This window comes from Myxine glutinosa, chromosome 11 (assembly GCF_964187855.1).
Source record: "Myxine glutinosa chromosome 11, kmMyxGlut1.1, whole genome shotgun sequence".
In the NCBI taxonomy this organism is placed as follows: Eukaryota; Metazoa; Chordata; class Myxini; order Myxiniformes; family Myxinidae; genus Myxine; species Myxine glutinosa.
Window position 1 is genome coordinate 66,768,655 of NC_136271.1, and position 24,616 is coordinate 66,793,270.

Here is a 24,616-nt window from a genome sequence, read left to right on the forward strand (position 1 = left end):
TTGACAAACGATAGAGAGCTGATTGGTGACTGAACACACTCTAGGTGTACTACTTATACCAAATTCAGGGCTCATTAATCCATGGGATTAAAATTATTACATCATCCTTCTCCTGGCATTCTGCAAAAAGTTGCTCCATGTATCTCAAAATATATATTATTTAAACTGAGGTCCCTTACAAAGAAGTTTAACACAGGAGGCCATTATGGTTGTTTATCCTTTGTAAATGACGAGGACCAAGCAAAGAAGTAGCATTTCTAAAGTGCTTGGTATGACTCAGAAGTGGTTCAAACTGCCCTTCTCCCAGACTCAGAGCAGACGCTCTGACCATTATGCCACCGAGGCTTGTTGCTCTCTTAAAGGATGTTACGTAGCTCATCACCTCTCAATGTTGAAATCTGCACTAAAATCCAAATCAAAATACCTCTATAACAAATTAGAATTCAGACTTTTGCAAACTTTGAATAAATATAAAAACATTTCTGACCAGTCAGGCTGGAGTACTGACGAAATACATCTTTGGGAGATGGTCCCAGCAAGAGGAAGACGTCAATTTCACCACTCTCAGACATCCATCGCACATTTGTCTCTGGCTTTACCCTCCGCCACCAGAGCATATGAGCCAACAACCAATGCCACCATGACTACAAAAGAACGGGTGATGAACAAGAATTACAGATGTAAAAAATGAACAAGTCAGGAGACGACGATGGTTCACGAGCGAGCGGTATTCAATGATAAAGGACGGACTGTAACCGAAACAGGCCCGGACAGGCCAGGCCCGGAAATGTCAAAACGAAGGTTACTGACCTTTAAGTGAGATAGAAAATAATGTATAATCAGTTATGAGGTTAGTTAGCTACACAATACCGAAAATTCGGTGAAAAATGAAATGAAAAAATAAATAAATAAATAAATAAATGAAAAATGAAAAATCGAGCTCCGTGGGGCTAGACACATGACATTGGCCGAACCAAATATCGAAACCCCTGTCAAATTCCACCAAACCCCTCGGAGAAGATGTAGCTTGAACTCGATTACCCCCTAAAAAGACATTTTCTTCGGGCGTGGCTCCGCCCACAATGGGCGCAATACGCCCACTCTAGGCAGGACACAACTAGATCATGATGTCAACCTCCCACCCAAGTTTCACCAAGACCGAATGATATCATCGGGTAGTTATGCTGTGGACAGACAGACACACAGAGACACAGACGCACACACATGACGAATATAGTGGTCACTTGATAACTCGTGAACCAATATGTCATGGGGGGCAGCAACTTACCCAACAAAAATCCCCCCACCGCCACCCCTCCCTCCCACTATCTGTATGTTAAAATGTGATATTCAAGTGATTTAAAAGGGTTAGGATATTATCTAGTTCTGTCAAGTTGTGTCCAACTTCCTGTGACATTCACGATCAGATTTCTCCAAACATCCCCATCCTGCACTGCTTCCTTCGTGGCAGGCAGCCTTTACCTCATTTATACAGTACATATAATGTCTACCCCTTCCTCTTCTTCTCAGTCATACTCAGCTTCATGGCACGCCTGATGTGTCAAAAATATGATGGTTTCTGTTTATCATCAGCGCCTCCAATGTACATACAACAACAACAACAACATGCATTTTAAGGCCATTTTCCCTGCTAGAGCGGGGGTTAGCCTTGCGGTCCCCATGACAATCTTCTCCATTTTGCCCTATTTTCTGCATCTCTCCTTGTTAACCCCCTTGCCCGCATTTCTTCTTCCACCATCTTTAGCCAAGTCTTTCTCGGTCTTCCCCGTCCTCTACTTCCTTCTACATTAATTTCCATCACTCTTCTCAACCAGTCACTTTCATCCTTCCTCAACACATGACCAAACCATCTCACCCTGTTCCTCTTCACAGCATCAATCACAGGCAATATTCCCATCATCTTTTGCAATTCATCATTTGTCTTCCTCTCTCTCAACGATACTACGCACATCCATCGAACCATTCGCATTTCCACCCTTTCCAGCCTTCGTTGCTGCTCCACGTTCATTACCCATGTCTCGCTCCCATAAATCATAACACTTCTCACACATGCAGCATACACATTTCCCTTCAGCTTCAGCGACACTCCCTTCCTCATCAGCACGCCACTCAGTTCCCGAAACTTCTTCCATGCAAATCTCACTCGAGCAACCGTTGCCGAGTCTGATCCACCTTCTCCATTCAGCATGTCTCCGAGGTCGCAAAATGTTTTCACACCTTCCAGTTTCACGCCGTCTCCAAGATCCAACTCAACATTTCCTCCATCTGCAGCTCCCTCTGTGCACACCTTACGTTTGAATGTAGCTGCCACACTGGTAAATGACCCTCTCAGACCACTACATTTTTGATGAACCCACTCAGCGCACATTGTACATTGAATGGAGTTCACTCCGACACCCTTCCTGCACACAGCACACGGCCACTTCCCAGTTCTTTCCACCTCACCACATGCTTTACCATTAGCACGCCACTCAGTTCTCGAAACTTCTTCCATGCAAATCTCACTCGAGCAACCGTTGCCGAGTCTGATCCACCTTCTCCATTCAGCATGTCTCCGAGGTAGCAAAATGTTTTCACACCTTCCAGCTTCACGCCGTCTCCAAGATCCAACTCAACATTTCCTCCATCTGCAGCTCCCTCTGTGCACACCTTACATTTGAATGTAGCTGCCACACTGGTAAATGACCCTCTCAGACCACTACATTTTTGATGAACCCACTCAGCGCACATTGTACATTGAATGGAGTTCACTCCGACACCCTTCCTGCACACAGCACACGGCCACTTCCCAGGTCTTTCCACCTCACCACATGCTTTACCACTTGCTACCTTGCTACCACTTGCTACCTTGCTACCTCTGTGCACACCTTACATTTGAATGTAGCTGCCACACTGGTAAATGACCCTCTCAGACCACTACATTTTTGATGAACCCACTCAGCGCACATTGTACATTGAATGGAGTTCACTCCGACACCCTTCCTGCACACAGCACACGGCCACTTCCCAGTTCTTTCCACCTCACCACATGCTTTACCACTTGCTACCTTGCTACCACTTGCTACCAAAAGGCTACCTTCGTCTTTCCGATACTAACCTTCAGACCTTTTGTCTCCATACATTCCTTCCACTTGTTCATCTTTTCCTTCAGTCCATCCATACTTTCCGCAATCAACACCAGATTATCTGCATACAACAACTCCCACGGTAAACCCTCCTTTACGTTCTGAGCCAGCACCTCCATCACAGCTACAAATAGTAGTGGACTTAGTACAGACCCCTGATGCACTCCCACCTTCACCTCAAACTCACCACTGTTCCCGTCCTTCGTCCTTACAGCTGTGCGCGCTCTTTTGTACATTGCCATCACTACTCTGATCAACCATTCCTCCACTCCTAACTTCCTCAATGCCCATGTCAATACTTTGCGTGGAACCCTATCGAATGCTTTCTCCAGATCAACAAACCCAAAAAACAACTTCTTCCTCTTCTCCATGTACTTCTCCTGCAACTGCCTCACAATGAAAAGCGCGTCTGTCGTTCCTGTGTTTAATTACATGGCGGTTTAATTTCTTCAAACACTGATTTGTTTGTTCTTATTGCAGTCCGTGGAATATTTACTTTCAGTCTCCAACATCACATTTCAAAATTGTCAATCTTCTTCCTTTCTTTCATTTTAACTTTCAAGACTCACATCCATATATTTCAAATGGAAAACCAGAGCCTTCACCAACCTCCTCTTGTTTATTTTGTCATATTTTTGTCTTTCCAGATCTTTGTCAATCCTGACATTGCTGTTCTCCCCAACGCTACATGTCTATTACTTTATCATAACTGTCCACATTCTCTACTCACTCCAATCTTAGAACCCAGGAAGATTAAACTTTCCACGATTTCCACATAATCATCTCCCAATATGAACACATCAATCTTCTCAGTTGATAAGATTTTAACCATTTTCATGTTTAAATATAGACCAGCCTTTTTACTTTCCTTCTTCACTGTAATGGTAAGGTTGGGTTTAGTACATAGAAGTGAGAAGTAAACTGATGGAATAAGTTTCATGGGATATGAATATGGAATATGAATAATGGGCCAAATGACTTCTTGTGTCTAAGGCTACTTGTACATCTCTGTGTAAATAGTCTGTGGGCTAATCTTGAAGGATAGAGAAGATTAATCCTTGAGGTAACGAATATACTGAAAAGGCTATTTGTATCATTGTCATTCTGGTTATAAGCCAAAGACCCTTTCTACCTCTCCTTTACTTCATACCCACAATCTCCTTCCTCTCTGAAAAAAAACCGCTTCTTAAACCCCCTCCTTTCCCATATATAATAATAAATAAGAAAACTTAAACCACATCGAAATACATTTTTGTACATTTAACCAATGAAAAGGTGCACCTGCTGCCAAGTTCCCGAAATATCAACCCAGGTTTCAGAACCATTAAGCCAGAAGATTGCAGAGGTACGAAGAGTTTGGTGAGCCAGAAGAAGGGGCACTGATCCATACAGGCCCCCCGGATTGTCCAGTGGGTATCCAAACACATCAAGGTTGTAGAGGCGATAAGGACCCATGCCATTGCTGCTTGAACAATAAAAATGTGGAAATATGAAGTCAGTAATGAGTTTTGTATTATTCTCCATGCAGATGAAACAGGTAAAAATTAGCGATACTTTTACATAAATTGATGTTATTATCAGACTTTTGAAAAACTCTGCTTGTCGCCACATGACCAGAGGAGGATGTTTGAATAATACAGTTAACTTGATGCTCGAGATTGTGATAAATAAGGTCATAATCCAAAGCGCAACAAATCTGTATGTAACTGCCTTCTCTTATGACATCACAGAGCAAACGCCTTTGCTTGCATGTGGGAATCCACAATGAAAAGTGATGGGGGTATTTTCCAATATATACCAGACTCGGTGGCATAATGGTTAAAGCGTCCACGATGGGTCTGGAAGGATGGTGGTTCAAATCCCGGCCGAGCCAAACCAAATATTTAAAAATCGTACGTGCTGCTTCCTTGCTTGACGCTCAGCATTTAAAAGGACAGAGCATGGATAAAACGCTGGGAAGGCAATGGCAAACCACCCAGTATAACCCTTAACAATAAACTGCTTTGGCAGCACCAACGATCTGTGAAGAGTATGGTTTATCAAATTTACACATCTTGCTCAAGATTCAAAATTTAAAGTAAATTTTCATCAGCAGACCTAATAAAAGTCATTATACCTGGAAAACGAAAACTATAGTGTGAAGTCAATGGCGAGCCATTACAAATCCCCATTCAACCTTAAGCAAAGTTGAAAGATGGCAAACGATTCCAACAGGAATGACCCAATATTAAATTTTTAGTAAAAAATAAAATAAATCTTTTATTTTGACCCCTGTGACCCAATGTCCCCAGTCCCTGGGGCATGATCCGGAAGTCAACTCCAAAACATCGTGACATATTTCATGCATTCCCCAATGGTATTTGCATTTCCAACGTTTCATTTCAAAATGTGCCTGTAATTACATTTTTGGTTATATGACGTTTTGATCCCACCCAGGGCCCCAGGGTATCGGGCCAAAAATTATACTGCGCCTGCACCTTCTTACCATGTGGTGATCATAACTACTAAGTTTGGTGAATTTCTGCACAACCAATTAGGAAGAGATAACGTGACGTACGGATGGACGGACTGATGGAGCCGATTACAATATCCCCTGGTTTTTTTTTCTTCTTCAAAAAGTTGAGCAATAATAATTACATTTATTGACTTGTGCTTGGAGAAAGTGACATTTTTCGCAGATTAAAAGTAATGTGTGAGATATTCTGTAAGGGAATATTGAAAAGTACGAGTTTAAAAGTGTGTGTGCATGATGTGGAAAGCAACATGCGTTTGCTCCGAAAGCAATAGCCAGTATGTTTATACTGGCTTTTCTTGCAGCCAGAAAACTGTTGTCATGGTTTTCTTGTTTCAAGAAAACTTTTCTTCTTTGAGGAAAATATTTTCTTACGAAGAAAATTATTTATGCCATTGCAAGTCATGACATCAGGAGGGATTTATATTTATCAAGCCAGGTGTTGGCTTAGCGGTTAGGGTGCTGGCTTGGGATCCTAGGATCCTGGGTTCGAATCCCGGTCGATCGCTGAATTAACGCCAGGGGGGGTTGACTCAGCCTGTCATCCTTCCGAGGTCGGCAAATTGACTACCAGCTTGCTGGGATGAATGATCCCGGTGTGTACCCCGGTTTAGAATAGGTGCACCGTATCCCTGTGCATCGTAAGAGGCAACCAAGGGTTGGCGTCAGGAATGGGCATCCGGCCATAAAAATATTGCCTCAAACAGGGAACCATGATTGTCATGGGGCCCGCAAGGCCAACCCCCACTCCAGCGGGGAAAATTGCCTTAAAACGATCATTCATTCATTCATTCATTCAAGCCAGGCAGATTATGGTAACCTCATTATTTTGAGGTTGAACTCGTAAAACTCACCTTGTAGCTTTGAGGCGAAGGCTCGTAGCACGTTGAGGAATGCCATACACATGCTCAACATTAGGCAGGGAAATATCGAGTCCAATTGACGTTGGACCTGAAGTGACATTCAACATTGAAATGAGGTTCAACATTGGAGGTTAAAGAGGGGAAAAGGTCAGCTTGAGAAATTAATGGCAAAACCAAAGTCATCCGATCATATCATGACCATGTGCTCATGCAATGGAATTCTTACGATTTATTTTGAAACAACGGTAAAGCTCATGGAAGAGCAAAAAGCAATCTTACCATTTGGTTTGCTGTCTTCATAACCATCATAAACCTCCTCCCATAAACCATCATTGTCCTGCATAAAACGTAGACAGGGATTCATTTAGCATTGGGACTATGTCTGTAATCAAGGTACAAACTGGAAGTGAAGTGGCATGAGAAAACAATTTTACAATAGGTGACAATGACCTATTTACATGACAATAATTTACAATAGGAGACCCTGGTGTTGGGTTAGCGGCTAGGGTGCCGGCTTAGGATCCAATGGATCCTGGGTTCGAATCCCGGTCGATTGCTGAATTAACGCCAGGGGGGTTGACTCAGCCTGTCATCCTTCCGAGGTCGGCTAATTGAGTACCAGTTCACTGGTAATTCCCTGCTTGTCGTTAAAGGCGGCAAAAAGGGTTGGCGTCAGGAAGGGCATCCGGCCGTAAAACATTGCTTCAAAAAGGGGACCGAAAAACAACAACAACCACGGTTCCCGAAAAAGGCCACCCCCCGCGAATGGCCTCTAAAGGTGTTTTTTTTTTTTTTTTTTGACAATGACCAATGGCCATATATGGAGATACATGCTGACTGCAGCACAGAGGCCTGGTCCCAAAACCTATTTCAGGAAACGTATCCACACCACCATGAAACTTAATGACAGGCCTGGTCCCAGAAATATTTCAATACTTCATAAATTTCTCAACCTACAGAACCCAAAAAACAAGACTGCAGGTATTATGGCTGACAGAAGTTGGTGGCCAAAATATATGGTCAAAAGCCGACTAAAACCTATTTCAGGAAAAATGTTATTAATTATTATAAAGGTAGTAACATCATGTGCACTGGCAGGATGGCTTAAAGGTGCACACACTCACCTCTAAGCTGTCTAGCCTATGCTTCAATCCCGACCCAGCTAAAAACGGTCATCCTGGTGTTTCACAGACAGGGTGATTCATCAATGTGTGTGCCATCCCTCGGATGGACGTTAAACGGGGGAGGGAAGGGGGGGTCCCGTCTGCAAGCATTGGTTGGTGGATGTTAAAGATTGCACGGCGTCCTTCACATAGAGTAGGCGAGCTATTGCCGACACCCTAAACAAATTCCTGCCGTAACTACTGTTGGGTAGGCAAAGACAAACCACCCAGCATAACTCCACCCAGAGGTCATGTGCTCATGCACTCCCTTAAACTCTCGCTCAGGAAGCTGCTTCGGTGGTACCGACACTCTGTGAAAAGTACAGTTGGTACTGACGCTCATCAGAGTGACAGAGAGAGAAAGAGTAACATAAATTAGCCTAATTAGCATAAAGACAAATTAAAACATCTCCCACTCACACTCCCTCAAAAAATGACAAGATGTACTTTTTAGCCAACAAAAATTTATGCAACTTCACATTACGAATTTATATGCTCAAGTTCCACATTTGTTTAACCATTATATTCCAATTGTCAAGGCATGTTTCTAAAATCCATTAAAATATATAGTCACGTGAAAAAGTAAGAACATCCCATGTAAAGTTTTGACTTTTTCAACATATTTCCACATATAGCTATTTGATCTAAAAAAAAAAATTTTTTTTTTTTTTCGTATGCAAAGTCGAGGCTCGTGAAAGAGACATTTATCAAAAGAGCTAACATTTATCAAACAAACAAATCAAACAAACAAGCAAGCAAACAAAGTATATAAAAAGGGAGTCGACAAGATGGGGAGAGAAGGGGAGGAAGCACAGAAACACAACATTTGAGAGCAGCGACATCGGGAGATGTGTGGGAGGGAGAGGGCCTGGGGGGAGGCAGGATAGGTATAAAACGCAAGGACACCAAGGACTTCCAGGAAAGAAGTCGGCACCTCAAAAAAGTGGATTTGGGGTGAAATTAGCGGGGGTAGAAAAGATCAAGGTTTTGGATTGGGGAAGATAAGAGATTGTGGTGAACAGCCGTTTAAAGACCTGGAGGGAGGAGTGGGATTGAAGAGAGTGAGGGAGTTTGTTCCAGAGGCAGGAGAAAAGAGGAATGAAGGAGTGAAGGTGAGCAGAGTGTCTTGATTTTGGCAGTTTAACCATAAGAGGGTTGCAGGCAGATCTTGTGCGACCTGTAGGAATATTTGGGGGACAGAGCCCAGAGAAAGCTGTAGTCAGGTTCACCATGTTTTTTCGTTCAAAATCATGGTAGATTAGCAAACCTATACATTTTTGGAAACGTTATTACATGGAAAATTTGAAAATCAATATTTACATTTGCCAATTCCGACCAATTCGATTCGACCAATTCGACCAATCGACCAATTCCATTCGACCAATTCGACCATTCGACCATTCCACCAATCATTTCGATCGACCATTCGACCAATTCGATTCGATTCGATTCATCGAATTCGATTCGATTGACCATTCCACCAATTCGATTTGCCAATCAATTTGACCGACCTTTGCTTGTGTGGAACGGACTGTGAAAACGATGCGGACTATATTGTCGGATACGACACACAGGACAGTGATGACGAACTCTGAATGGCATATTCTGTAATCGTGTATGTTTGATGCCATTGACTGCCTGTGTATATTTTGTCATTGACTGCCTGTGTAGATGTGAAGTTATACTGACTGCATGTGTATATATGATTTTGCTGACTGCCTGTGTATGTTTGGTGATATGAATTATTGTGACACATTTTGATGTTATTAACTGCCTGTACAAAATGATAACATGTATTTGATTATGCAACTCATCGTGAATATAAAGACAGTATTTTGCAATTCAAAACCTTTGATTCGTGTCTTACCATTCCCCATAGCACTAATTTGATACTTTCATTGGATTCCTTGTCCCTGAAAATATAGGTTTAGTATATTTGAAAAAGTTTTTAGGGTAATTAGAGGCAGAAATAGAACAAAATATGTATTTTACAGTGGCCATTTTGAAAATCCAAAATGGCCGCCATACAGGTATCTCTCCAAATGTAAACATTGATTTTTAGTTTCCTTATGCTATAACCTTTCCAAAAATGTATAGGTTTGCTAATCTACCATGATTTTGAATGAAATATAATTTAATGACATAGTGAACCTGACTACTGGGGGAGCAAGGCCGGAGAGGAGTCGGTAGAAGACGGAAAGACCACCAACCTGCATGCGGTGAGTTAGTGAAAGGCCCTCGGAGATAGCGTCATCGCAGGAGATTCCAATGATTCTGAATGCTTTGGTTTCAACAGCGTGAAGACGAGCTAGGTGTGAGGCAGGAGCACCAGCCCAGAGGGGAGAGCAGTACTCCATTGAGCTGCGGCTGAAAGCCTTCTTGTGGCGAGGAGCTCAGGTGTGCCAAGGAAGGACTTCGCACGACGGAGGATGCCCAGTCGGCGACTGGCTTTGGAGGGCAGCTTGGAAATGTGGTTTTCCCAGGAAAGATCATGGCAGATAGTGAGACCCAAAAGCTTGAGTGACAGAACTTCTTGGAGAGGATTCTTCAAAAAGTAGATGGGAGGGTTGTCCAGTCGGTCTTTTCGGAGAGACGTCGTAAGAGTGTGAGTGATATAACAACATTATCGTATTCGTATTTCATTTCAACATTTCGTATTTCAACAATATTGATAGATAATGGTGATATAAAATAACAAATATCATGAAACATTTACATTTTTAGTCCATTGTATAACTTAAATAAACATAAATGCAAATTTCGCATGTGGAAAAAGTAAGTACACCCTTGGCTCTAATAGGTGGTATTGTCCCCTTTGGCAGAAACAACCTCAAGTAGGTATTTCTTATAACTGTCTACCAGTCTCTGACATCGACTGGGAGAAATTTTTGCCCACTCCTCCATGCAGAATTATTTCAGCTGTGCGATGTTTGAGAGGTTTCTTGTATGCACAGCTCGTTTCAAATTCCCCCACAACATCTCGATGGGATTTAGATCCGGGCTTTGACTTGGCCATTCCAGATCCCTCCATTTCTTCCTTTTCAGCCATTCCTTGGTGGATTTACTGGTATGTTTAGGGTCATTCTCATGTTGCAAGGTCCACCTTCGGTTGAGCTTCAACTTTCCGACAGACGGCCTCACATTATCCTCAAGCACCCTCTGGTACAATGAAGAATTCATAGTGGATTATATGATGGTGAGCTGCCCAGGCCCTGATGCAGCAAAGCTGCCCAAAACAATAATATTTCCACCACCATGCTTTACAGTTGGTATCAGGTTCTTGTGTTCAAATGCTGTCTTTGGTTTTCGCCAAACATGTCTTCTGGCACTGTGGCCAAATAGCTCTACCTTTGACTCATCTGTCCAGAGCACATTGTTCCAGAAGTGCTGGTCTTTGTCAAGGTGTTCATTGGCAAACTTTAGTCTTGCCCTAATGTTCTTTCTGGTGCTTGCCCATCCTCCTGGCACACCTCCCATGTAGATCAAATTTGTGCAACCTCTTTCTAATGGTAGACTCATGCACTTTGCCATCAACAGTGGCAAGAGCTACATGTAGGTCCCGTGATGACATTCTCGGGTTCTTAGAGACTTCTTTCAGCATCTTGCGGTCTGCTCTCGGGCTGAACTTGCTGGGGCGCCCTGGCCTGAAGAAGTTGGCAGTTCTTTAGAATCTTCTCCACTTGTAGATGATCTTCCGGACAGTCGAATGATTGATTTCAAATTGTTTGGAGATCTTTTTAAATCCCTTCCCAGACTCGTAGGCATCTATAACCTTCTTTCTGAAGGCCTCAGAGAGCTCTTTTGATCTGGTCATGGTGATGCCACACACTTCAACAACAAAGAGCAAACCAAACTAAATGTCTGAGGTTTAAATAAGACAGGTTCCTCCAAGATCCTCTCTAACGATGTTCTAATCCTTTGCACCTGAGCTGGTGAACCTGATTCCAATTTTAGGTATTTGAAGTAGTGATAAATGTTGGGGTGTACTTACTTTTTCCACATGCGAAATTTGCATTTATGTTTATTTGAATTATACAATGGACTACAAAATATAAATGTTCCATGATATTTGTTATATTATATCACCTTTATCTATCAATATTGTTGAAATGAAGATCAAATAGCTGTATGTTGAAATATGTTGAAAAAGTCAAAACTTTACACGGGGTGTACTTACTTTTTCACATAACTGTATATATAGATATATAGATATATATATATAGATATATATATATATATATATAGATATATATATATATATATATAGATATATATATATATATAGATATATATATATATATATATATAGATATATATATATATATTGTTACAGGTCGCGGACAGATGTTATAGACCGAGCGGTGGTGTAAGACCGCGACCTAACAAAACTCACCCGATTCACCCAGACTTTGGCCGTATCGCACCGTAGCTGCTCAATGAGGGAAAAGACAAAAACGACGCAATGCAAGAGGAAAAGGAATTAAAACGAGAAGACGTACAGACGAGTAATGGGGTTTATTATTTACACACACAAGCAAAAAGGATCAATCAAGTTTATTTACAACACATAAGACGCAGGTGACACAGTGCAAATACTAGCTTATCTACAGTCTTAATTAACCCAGGACAGAACAAACAGAACACTGACTCACGCGGGGAATGCCAGGAATGGCAGAAGGTGGATGGCTGGAGGTGAACGCTTGGTGGAGCCAACACGGAGCTTGGTGGAGCCAACACGGAGCTTGGTGGAGCCAACACGGAGCTTGGTGGAGCCAACACGGAGCTTGGTGGAGCCAACACGGAGCTTGGTGGAGCCTTGGTGTGACGGGTTCTCTCTTCTCTGTAAAAGCTCAACCGTCTTGTCTCTGGTAAAAGCTCAACTCTTCCAGTCTCTTGTAAAAGCGAATCTCTCTGACTCCTCTCCACGGCTTGGGCTCCCTTGTGTCTGCCGGTAAAAACTCATCTCCTTTGGCCACACCCCTGCCTTGGGTTATATAGGCCCCCGCCCCTCAACCTTTGCGAACCTCCCCGACCGCTCTTCCTCCGCCCTCTGTAGCCAAACCCCTGGCTCATGGTTGGTCGAGCGGGGCTGGTTCACTCCTCCCCCTCTATGACGAGGTGGAGACACGCCTTTCTTCCCCAACCCTGCCTCGTGGCCAATGGCGGCAATTGGATCGGAGGTAATTGGTGATGGGAATGGAAGGGAATCTATCTCTTTCACTGGTGCAATGGAGTACTTCAATTAATGGGAGACACAGCCTTACCCTAAAACACAGAATAAGAGATAACTATCAACAGGTATATTCTATTACTTGGCTGACGTGTATGCTTGTGGACTATGGGACGCCCTTTTGGTCTTTACACAGCTCCGGAGGCAGGAGGCACAGAATAAACAATAATCACAATAATAAAGCACACAATAAAAAAAATATACAGTCCTCATATCCGCAACACTGCACCCTCCTCCTCTTAGGCACATCCCGGGCCTACAACTTTTATTTAGTGTGACACGTAGGTGTAGTTCCCTCTACTTTTAACCTGACCCTGAGTGCGACAGTTTTAAAACATAAATAAATGTGTCCCGCTGCTCCATTGCACCCTGCCTAACAGACTTACGCCCACAGTTAACCGAATTGCGGAATGGTCTTCAAACTAAACACTGACGGTGGGGAGCATTATTTACACTGACGCTATTTTTATTTACAAAACTAACCCAGGACCTGTAATTGTTCTTTCTGGGGGGGAGACAGTCTGCTCTGCATCGACGCACCATGAATGCACCCAAAAACGCACCAATACACACCCAAGCACCAATCGGTGCAGTCACCATTGTTCAATGAATGTTCAATAAAAATAAAATCAACAACCCCTAACCCTGCAGGTGGTCTCTTGCTCTTCGGCTCCCTCTGCTGGTTATTATTATTTCTTTCAGTTGTTGTCATTCTTTTGCTTTGCTTACTGGCGGCCTATTTTCAATAAAGTGTGCCCAATGTGTCCTTTTTATTTGCTTTATTTATGGCCCACAGGGCCGACTATGTGTGGTTCACCTGTGGGGCATCGGTGCCCTGTGGCCAAGGTCCGCCAGCAAGATTTCGGGCCCTCATGGCCGGTTCCAGCAGAGGGGCCATGCCCCAACCCATGGGGTCCATAAGTGGTGCTCGGCCACAGGCATGTGGTCCATAATGTGGTGCATCGATGCAGACAGCTGGTTCTGGGAATTTCGGGCGCACAATGGCCGACCCACGCACGCTCCCCTCGGCGCCCAACGGCGCACAGGTCATGTGGGAGACAAAAGGGGAAAGACAATTGAGCGAGGGGTAAGGTCACAAGGGTACACGTCAATAAGGCAATGCAAGGCGAAATGCGTACGGAGGGCGAAGTGAGAAAGCTCGTCCCTACCGTACGTCACCCCCCCTGTCACCTACCCTACCCTTGCCCTTACCCCATATGTACAAAAATCTACACATTTACAAATTCGTCACTACTGTCACGTCTTCCCCATATTTCCCCTATACCAAATTCGTCTCCACAATCCCTCTACTTCAAAATTTGCCATCACCAATTCATCATCAATCCTCATAAGGAGGGAGAGATGGAATTACGCACAATGTCACACCCACGTCATGATGCGTCTCACAATCCAAACATTTGCATCATAAAAATAATCAAAACATGGCATGGTGCGGAGTACCTGTCACCTCCGGTGAGTGGATGCAGATGGTGCGAGGAGACTTCATCCTAACTACTTTCTAAATGACTTTAACACACTTTACACTACCCGGGGTCTCTCCCTGCCAATCCATTGGCCAACTTACACTATGCGTTCTAAAAACCAACTCCCATTGACCAAAATGTGGTGCTTCTCAATTTGGGGTCTCACTCCCCCGATTCATCTCCCGGTGCCCTCGCACAATTTCTGGGCTGCGACGTGTAACTCTCCCAGCAGGTCTACCCACCTGCACACCTCCACCACTGTAGTTGCCACCCGAGCTTACCTAGCTCCTCACCCTAACCTATCTAACTGGGGCAGGCCCCTCCTGGCTCTGTCACCCCACTCGGTGCCCTCTGGCACTGGGCTACCCGGGTCCGTCCTCCGGATCCTCGGGCCCCATCCACAACAACTACTACCGGCTCCCAGAGCCCACCTGCGGCCTCACCTGGCCGACATCCTCACAGTGGTGGAGTGCCCAACCAACTACACACACTAACAGGCTACACGCCCAGCCATTTCCACGACACTAATGCACCCATCCAAATACCATTCTTTCACCTCGCACCACAGATGCCAATATCCAACCACAATTTACCTATACCCTCTACCTAACACTTGCACTACCCGCCCCGGGTATCCGTGATGGGGGTCCACTCTTCCCCCATTCACACCTTCGCACCATCCACTCCACTCCACAATTTCCACCATACTCACTCCACGACCATCCATTCCAATACTCCATACCATTTATTCCATACACCTGTCTTTCATTCACCTGTCGTTGCACACCTGTGCAATCCTACCTGGTGCCACCTGCACCCTCCTCCTCTTCCTGGACCAGTTGGTCAACACAACACACATCACTATCACTCCTACTCATACACTGCTCCACACACCTGTCCAGTTGCACACCTGTGCAATCACACCTGTTCCATCTTCACACACACGGCATCATCTCAGCTAACTACTCCCCTCTGAAACTTGCGCTTCCCAGTCGTCCCTTTAAACTATTGCGCTCCCTCGTCATTATCATCCATACTTATCTACCTGCGTCCCCACTACAGGTATCAGTCACTATCTAAACTTAACGTTACCTAATGTCATCTTCGCTAGATCCCTACAATTACCCAAGCCCTCCCTGGCTCGGTTGTCATAGCCACCCCATAAACTATTGCGCATTTGCCCCCACCTCGTGAGGGATGGTGGATTTGCCATCCCACCACATCGGGGGTCTCTCACTATCAATTTTGTTCGTCCAGATTACAACCAATTCAAAAATTTTCCATTTACTGCCAATTCTACCCACCTTTCGAAATTTCGTATCAATTCACTATCACTATCACCATCACCCGTCTACTTATTACATCCTCTCGGTGCGCCAATTCACGTCTACAGCCCGGCTTCGTACAGCCGAGCAATGAACGCGGATTCTTTTGTGCCGGCGGCTGGATGCGTCCCGCATTCGGGGCAGGGGCGGGGGCTTACCCGGGCCGAGATCCCACGCACCACCTCGGCGTGGAGCCATCCAATGTCCCGATCTCGACCTGCCGGCACGTCTCAATAGAAAGTGGTCGCCATGACGACCCTTCCTATCGGGCGGCCCGCTCCGCCTAGTGGAGCCCGGACGCGGCCGTTCCAAGCGAGGCCCAGCGTGGATCGCGCACGGCGGTCCTTTCGAACCCGCCGTGGCTCGGATCCCCGCTGGTTCTCGCGGCACGCGAAGCTGCCCGACGCGCACCGAGGGCCCGAGTCGGCTATAAGTCGTTCTAACCTCTAGCCTGGTTACCGTCGACGCTTCACCTGGATTCTTACAAGCATACGCTACCCCTTTCTTGCTCATACATGCAGCTGTTTCCATGCTCCTCGTCGTACCGTTCCTTACACACCTCGGTACACTCATTCCTCTCCCAGCCTTGGTCACACACCTGACCACCGAACACTTTGGCACACATTCGTTGGTCGCACACCTCACCAACACACCTCTTCGCGCCCCCTCCTCGGTCACTTCCTCTGTGACAATCACAGGTGTGCTCTCATTCACACACCCAACCACGTGCCTCACTACCAACTCAAATGTGCCTTCCCACACACGCTCTACCATACCAGGTGTGCATCCTTCCATTCCAGGTGTACATCCTCGCTCACCTGTCATAACCAACTCACGCTCCGTTTCACTCTCACTACTCTCACCTCCACTCTTGACAGCGCACTCACCCTTACTCTCGACGGCACACTCTTTCCTCATGCACCCGTCCGTTACACACCTCTCTCGTGCACACTTTTTCGTTACTTCCTCCGTAACACTCACCACACCGCGCTTCCATGTACCCCCTCGCACACGCGCTTCGACCAACTCACTCTTGACGGCACACTCACTCCTCGGCGTGCACTTTTTCCTCACACACCCCATGGTCGGACATTCTCGCACACCTCTTTTTTCGCACACCAGACCTGTCGCACACTTCACCAACGGCCTCTCACGAACACCCGGATCCAAACCAATCCCCAAGCCGACTGAAGCTTTCCTCACATCATATACATTGCCACTCACCTCTGTACATCGTCTCCGCACCTCCTTTGCCACCTGCAAACTTTTTATTTGGTTAGTGAGCATCACATCATGAGTTGAGCACCGACCTTGCACATATTCCATTACCTCCTCCTGGATTTCTCTCTTAGTTTCTGTCCGTCCCTTCTTAATTTCACTCACCTCTTCTCCCACTTCCTCTAATTTTTGTTTAACCTCTTATATTTCTCGGTGCGTCTCCTCAAGTTCGTCCTCTAAGGCTACCGTGACCGTCTCTATGTGCATCCTCACCTGCCGGTCCTTTGTCTCCATTATCTCTGTCACCTCCTCCACCCTCATTGTCAGTTCCTCCCGTACCATCTGACATTGCCTCTGTGTCGCTATTAATTCGTTTTTAATTTCTTTTTGTGTCGCCTTTAACCCTCCGAGTACTGCAGTGTTCTTTTGAACCTGCTCCACTAACTTCGTTTGTCCCTCTGTCAGCTGTTCCACCTCCTCCGTCAGATCTTCTATTCCCCTCTGTAACTTTGCCGTATTATTTCTCACCTCTTTCTCTATACGCTTTTCGCCTCGCTTTACCTCCTCGCATAGCCCCGAAACCTCCTCACCCACACCTCGTCGTATCTCCCCTTTCATCTCCCCCATCTCTTTTGTAGATGCCACCCTCATCTGTCCCAATTCATCCCTCTGAGCATCCAGTTTACTTTCTAACCCGATTTGCACCTCCTCTATCTGGTTTCCCATTCGTTTGATTTCCCTGGCAGATTGTTCCCCTATTTCCCGCAATTTGTCCTCCATCCTATTTTCTAGCCCCATTAACCCATTTCTCACCTCTTTTATCCCGTTGTCTAACCCCTCACCGGTACCCCTCGCTTCGTCCCTCATTACCCCCATTTGGCCCTCTAATCGCTCACCCTGAGCATCCATCCGGTTCCCCAACCGCTCACTATCAGCCCTCATTCCCACAATTTGGTCTCCCATTCGTTCCATAAGGGCCCTCATTTGCAACATAAAAAGGTTCGAATCCACCAGCGGCGCTGCTACGGTCGCGGCAAAATTTGGTGCCGCTACACCCACATGCGCGAGGACGCCATTTTGTGCGTCTGATACTCCCTCAACCGCCTCCTCATTGCTCCCCTCCATTTGATCCTGGGTTACTTCTAACCCCTCTATCTCTCCCACCGGCATCCCGTCGCCTTGAACAGCCATGGCGCGATTTCAAAATTCGGGTTTTACTTTATAAAACAAAATAAATTTCGGTACTTTATAATTTTGAGCGCGTGAAGCGCGCTCCGGATCGATCTCACTCCCCGACACCAATTGTTACAGGTCGCGGACAGATGTTATAGACCGAGCGGTGGTGTAAGACCGCGACCTAACAAAACTCACCCGATTCACCCAGACTTTGGCCGTATCGCACCGTAGCTGCTCAATGAGGGAAAAGACAAAAACGACGCAATGCAAGAGGAAAAGGAATTAAAACGAGAAGACGTACAGACGAGTAATGGGGTTTATTATTTACACACACAAGCAAAAAGGAGCAATCAAGTTTATTTACAACACATAAGACGCAGGTGACACAGTGCAAATACTAGCTTATCTACAGTCTTAATTAACCCAGGACAGAACAAACAGAACACTGACTCACGCGGGGAATGCCAGGAATGGCAGAAGGTGGATGGCTGGAGGTGAACGCTTGGTGGAGCCAACACGGAGCTTGGTGGAGCCAACACGGAGCTTGGTGGAGCCAACACGGAGCTTGGTGGAGCCAACACGGAGCTTGGTGGAGCCAACACGGAGCTTGGTGGAGCCTTGGTGTGACGGGTTCTCTCTTCTCTGTAAAAGCTCAACCGTCTTGTCTCTGGTAAAAGCTCAACTCTTCCAGTCTCTTGTAAAAGCGAATCTCTCTGACTCCTCTCCACGGCTTGGGCTCCCTTGTGTCTGCCGGTAAAAACTCATCTCCTTTGGCCACACCCCTGCCTTGGGTTATATAGGCCCCCGCCCCTCAACCTTTGCGAACCTCCCCGACCGCTCTTCCTCCGCCCTCTGTAGCCAAACCCTTGGCTCATGGTTGGTCGAGCGGGGCTGGTTCACTCCTCCCCCTCTATGACGAGGTGGAGACACGCCTTTCTTCCCCAACCCTGCCTCGTGGCCAATGGCGGCAATTGGATCGGAGGTAATTGGTGATGGGAATGGAAGGGAATCTATCTCTTTCACTGGTGCAATGGAGTACTTCAATTAATGGGAGACACAGCCTTACCCTAAAACACAGAATAAGAGATAACTATCAACAGGTATATTCTATTACTTGGCTGACGTGTATGCTTGTGGACTATGGGACGCCCTTTTGGTCTTTACACAGCTCCGGAGGCAGGAGGCACAGAATAAACAATAATCACAATAATAAAGCACACAATAAAAAAAATATACAGTCCTCATATCCGCAACAATATATATATATATATATATACTTCGATCGATCGATCTTCCGACGACCAGATAAGTAAGCAGGAATCGATCTCCCGACGACCAGATACGTTAGACAGAGATCGATCTTCCGACGACCAGATACGTAAGCAGGAATCGATCTTCCGACGACCAGATAAGTTAGACAGAGATCGGTCTTCCGACAACCAGATAAGTAAGCCGTGGGTGATGTGTGTGTGTATATATATATATATATATATATATATATATATATATATATATATATATATATATATATATATATCAGTCACTATGCGATTTCATACCATCAGTGGTGAACCGCCATTAAGGTATCCCATCCAGCTGTGCTGTACCTTAATGGGAGTGATAAGTGCTATCTGCCACATGGCACATTACCTCTGGTATCCACTCATTATATGGAATCCCCTGGATGCAGCCGGGAGCAAACCAATCCAAATATATGTTCAGTTCTCCAGCTTTCAATGAGCGCAAGTAATGACGTCACTGCCATGTACATACGCTCTGCCTGTCAAGCTCTCAAGAGAACCCTCTGACAGAGCAGAATTTTGATCTTAGTTCAGATACTGTCATAAGTGTATGTAAAACTCACAGTTACCGACCAGATTTCACCCTTTTTGGGGCTCATCAGGGCAACGCAGTGAGTACTGCATCCACTTATGACTGAAAACCTTTCGGTTATATACCAGTCACTATGCGATTTCATACCATCAGTGGTGGATACCAGAGGTAATATAATGTGCCATGTGGCAGATGGCACTTATCGCTCCCATTAAGGTACAGCATAGCTGGATGGGATACCTTAATGGCGGTTCACCACTGATGGTATGAAACACCACACCACTGATGGACCTGACCTCATTGAGCCGCGAACTGCACACACCAGACCACGTGGCCAATTGCGAGGAATTCCAGCACGTACATCAGTACGCCCTTAACCAGTGTCCTTTTTCCTGTGAATGTGTGTGTGTGTGTGTCAGAGTGTGAAGGCGCCAAGTCGGGGTTATTAGTAGGTAAGAGTTGGTCAGCTGTAACTTCGTGTCTGTTTCTCTGAATGAATGAATGAATTATCGTTTTTGAGGCCATTTTTCCCCACTAAAGCGGGGGTCAGCCTTGCGGACCCCATGACCTCATGGTTCCCTTTTTGAAGCAGTTTTTATGGCCGGATGCCCTTCCTGACGCCAACCCTTAGTCACCTCTTACGATGAGCAGCGATACAGTGTACCTATTCTAAACCGGGGTACACACCGGGATCATTCATCCCAGTAAGCTGGTACTCAATTTGCCGACCTCGGAAGGATGGCAGGCTGAGTCAACCCCCCTGGTGTTAATTCAGGGATCGACCGGGATTCGAACTCAGGATCCTAGGATCCCAAGCGCCAAGCCAACACCAGGCTGTTTCTCTGTGCCTTCTAAATAAAAGGCTGTACATTTTGTTCTTACTTTCCAACCTGTTCGGTACGTCTTTTCTCCATTGGCCTAGCATCATCCGGGACCAAATTTGGCTAGACTCAGGTCCATAAATCTCGTGGGGTAACGCCGCTTTCCATACCGTGCAAATCCGCCCGGCACGCAATTGAATAAGGTGTGTGAAAGCGATGGTTCGATCGCGCGGTTCTTCGGCACGCACTTGCACCTAGATGGTATTCGTGATTCTCTGGTATTAACCGAGGGGAATCACGAAAAAAAAATTGTTGTGCAAGAAGGGGGTTTTGAACCCGGCCCCACAACAAATTGTTGTTAAAGAGTGGGATAATTTGAACCACCGCAACAATATATATATATATATATATATATATATATATATATATATATTGTTGTGGATATGAGAATTGTGTTTTTTTTATTGTGTAATAAGTTGTAAAATGTCACCCTCCTTCTTCCAGTTGTTGTGTATAAAGGTCAAAGGGTGTCCCTTAGTTAGGTCATATACCATCACGTAGCCAAATCATAGATTTCCTCCTTGTTGGTAGTTATTTCCTTATTCTGTGTATTAGGTTAAGGCTCTGTTTCCAACTAGTTAACACTGCATTGCATCGAATTCAAACAAGGTAGTATCCCCTTTCAATTTCCCCAGAACCTCCATGGGATCCCCCTTTTGTCAGCCGCATTAACAAATTCCTCTGCGCGGTTTGCTGCATTCCGCTGTTCTTTGGGCTTGTGGTTTTCGCCGCAGCTGCTTGGCGGTTTTCACCGCGACTCCATTAGCCACGAGGTGGGCTCGGAGAAGAAGGGGGAGGAGCCGCCGAATCCAGGGCATTGGCCGCCCCTCGTCATCAAGGGCGGAGCCAAAGGAGGCCGTGCGAGCCAACCGGCACGGCAGTAAGCGACCCGGTAGGCGTGCCCAGAGAGCTCGCGGAGAGAGGTCGAGGCGCGCTATAAAACGCGTGCGGATGCGTCAGGAAGAGGAGTTGGTTGTTGGTGGCTGAAAGAAGAGATACGGAAAGCCTTTTGACAAGTTGAGTTGCGTCAGAGAAACGGACGGAAGTTGATTGAGTTGCCGTGACAAAGCGAGTTGGCGTGCAAAAGAGTGGGAGAAGTGCAGAGAAGTGAGGCGGAGTGAGGCGGAGTGAAGTGAAGAGAGACAGCAAGCCTTTTGAGAGTTGAGTTGAGGAGGAGCACAAAGGGTCGAACGAGAGTGGCGTTGGAGACACCAAGGTTTTCCCGCCAAGAACGCGAGTCGACTCCTGGAGCCGGACCTCGACACCTACAGTGGCCAGGGCCTTCCCATTCCTCCTTCCAGCCAATCCACTCTGCAATTCCCCATGTGAGTCTGTCTTTGTTTGTTCTGTCCCTGGGTTAATTAAGACTGTAATAGATAAGCTAGAATTTTCACTGTGTCCGCTTCTTCTTCTGTTTTTATTTTATTATCTTTTCCTACTCCTTGGTTGCTTTCAATTGTGTAAATAGTAAATAAATCATATCTGTATTTCTTACCCTTTGCCTTTCTTTCCCCTACATCCGTCGTTGTTGTCTTTTCCCCTCATTGAAAACCTGTGGCGCGATTTTGGCCAACGCTAGGAATCGGGTTAGTCCTGGTAACGGTTCGTGCCGCGGTTGCTAAAACCGCTCGGCAATCAACATCTGTCCGCGGTACGGACGAGGCTGCGCACTTGCCTTTCCGGAGGGGACGGTGCAGCGTCAGGAGTGGGCGACGGCCAGATAACGGACAAGGGGTTAACCCCCCTTGCTAACGGGAGAGCCGTCGTTCCGTATCCGTAACAATATATATATATATATATATATATATATATATATATATATATATATATATATATATACATATATATATATATATATACATATATATACATATATATACATATATATATATATATACATATATATATATATATACATATATATACATATATATATATATAGATATATATATACATATATATATATATACAGTATATATCATTTTTCGCCAAATCTCTCAATGCTGAAGGAATCACTGAAGAAAATTTCTCATATCCAGATCCATATTTGTATCAGCACCAAAGTCGAATCAATTTGTCTTTGGCACACTCCCAACTTGTCCACCAAGTTTCGTCCGATACCGTCCATAACTTTTTGAAATATCATGCTATATATCCGTTTTAGCGCTATCGCTCAATGGTGAAAAAATCACCTTAATTCTAGCACCTGGATCCAGATCTTCACCAAAATCTAATCATTTCGTCATTGTCACATACCCAACCTCTCCACCAAAAATTAATCTTAGGTAAGAGCAGACTTTTCCACTGAGGAGCCTAATATATCTCACATAATAATATAAATGTACTTACATGTTCGATTGTTGTTACTGTCGCTGCAGAACTGTGGTACATGAAAAAACAGTCAATATGACTCAAGACGGAAGGCCATTCAGAATCGCACCATGCCAATGCATACACATGATATGCTTCAAAATAAAATATCAAACTAGCCTCTAATAGTTCAAGTGTAGTGGGAAAATATATTTATGGTGATGGCATGTAGACTGACATGAGTGTTGGGGGAGGCTACAGCAAGGCTATGCCACCACTAGAGCTGTACTAGAGAGCCTGCGACAATCAACCAGGGTCATCAGAGGAAAGATGGAAAAGAAGAAAGATAAGACAGGAAATTGGCTGTGCAGGGTGAAAGGTTATCCATGGTGAAAATGAACATTCTGGGTTGAGAGGTGAAAGGTGATGACAGCAGTGGCCATACATGTGCAGGATGCAAGAGAGTCTGAGACCAGACACTGGACTGCAGACACAAGATTGGTAAGGTGCAAGTTGAACCTTGGATCGCACAAGAGGCACTCACCAAAGCAGCACTGCTGGTCAATGCATGTGAAAAACAGCTAAGGCAGACACCAGTCAGGGGTGAGCCAGTTTCAGCACAAGAAGGCTGCACAGACATGTGTGTGTGTGTGTGGGCGTGTGTGTGTGTGTGTGTGTGTGTGTGTGTGTGTGTGTGTGTGTGTGTGTGTGTGTGTGTGTGTGTGTGTAGTGTGTGTGTGTGTGTGTGTGTGTCCATCTGTCTGAGCACAAGTTGCTAAGAGTGAGTACCAGTGAGTTTGAGCAAATATGCAGGCTAAGGAGATCATACAGCAAAGATCCAAGAATCATACAGCTCATACAATCATACAGCAAAACAAGACCGAAAGTCTAACATCGGCATAGCCGGCTTGTTTGATACTTTAGTGAAGAAGATAGTATGACCTGGGAGGAGATACCAGTTAGCAAATAATGTAAGTATGAAATTATTTTGAAGTACTCTAAGTCTCTAAGCTGTCTGTCACCATGGAAGATTGCATTGACAATGGTTTATTCTATATATTGGTCATTTAGTCAACACTATAAAAGTGACCTCAGCACCATCCGGACACACACCACTGTGTGGTGTGCTACGGAATGAGGTGTTTTACTGCAGCCAGAGTGCAAATCCTGCCACCAACCTCCTTGAGAGAGGACCCAGTGCGGTTGTACTCATTTTGCCGACCTCGGAAGGATGACCGGCTGAGTCAACCCCACCTGGTGTTAATATAACAGCTGACCAGGATTTGAACTCAGGACCCTAGGATCCCAACCCTCCACCCTAACCGTTAAGCCTACACCTGGCTTAGGGTCGTTGGAGGCAGTCATAAGAAATGCTTCAATGTTTGAAGAGCCCTTAATCAAAGTTATAATTATATATGATCTGGGGGCATGCACACTGCCCCCCTCCCCCCTCGTCTTATATCATCACCCTGTCG

At 45.3% G+C, this 24,616-nt stretch overlaps 1 protein-coding gene across 6 annotated transcripts in view; it reads right to left on the minus strand.

Annotated features, from left to right (window-relative positions):
- The window catches only part of LOC137436728 (neutral alpha-glucosidase C), a 105,159-nt gene that overhangs the window by 65,462 nt on the left and 15,081 nt on the right, over positions 1 to 24,616 (minus strand). For all 6 annotated transcript variants that reach the window (XM_068130769.2, XM_068130768.2, XM_078786732.1 and 3 more), the window contains 5 exons: positions 23,181 to 23,211; positions 6,801 to 6,858; positions 6,513 to 6,609; positions 4,428 to 4,608; positions 488 to 644 (listed from right to left, as the gene is read on the minus strand). In XM_068130769.2, coding sequence (XP_067986870.2) covers positions 488 to 644; positions 4,428 to 4,608; positions 6,513 to 6,609; positions 6,801 to 6,858; positions 23,181 to 23,211 — 524 coding nt within the window. The remainder of the gene's footprint in view (positions 1 to 487; positions 645 to 4,427; positions 4,609 to 6,512; positions 6,610 to 6,800; positions 6,859 to 23,180; positions 23,212 to 24,616) is intronic.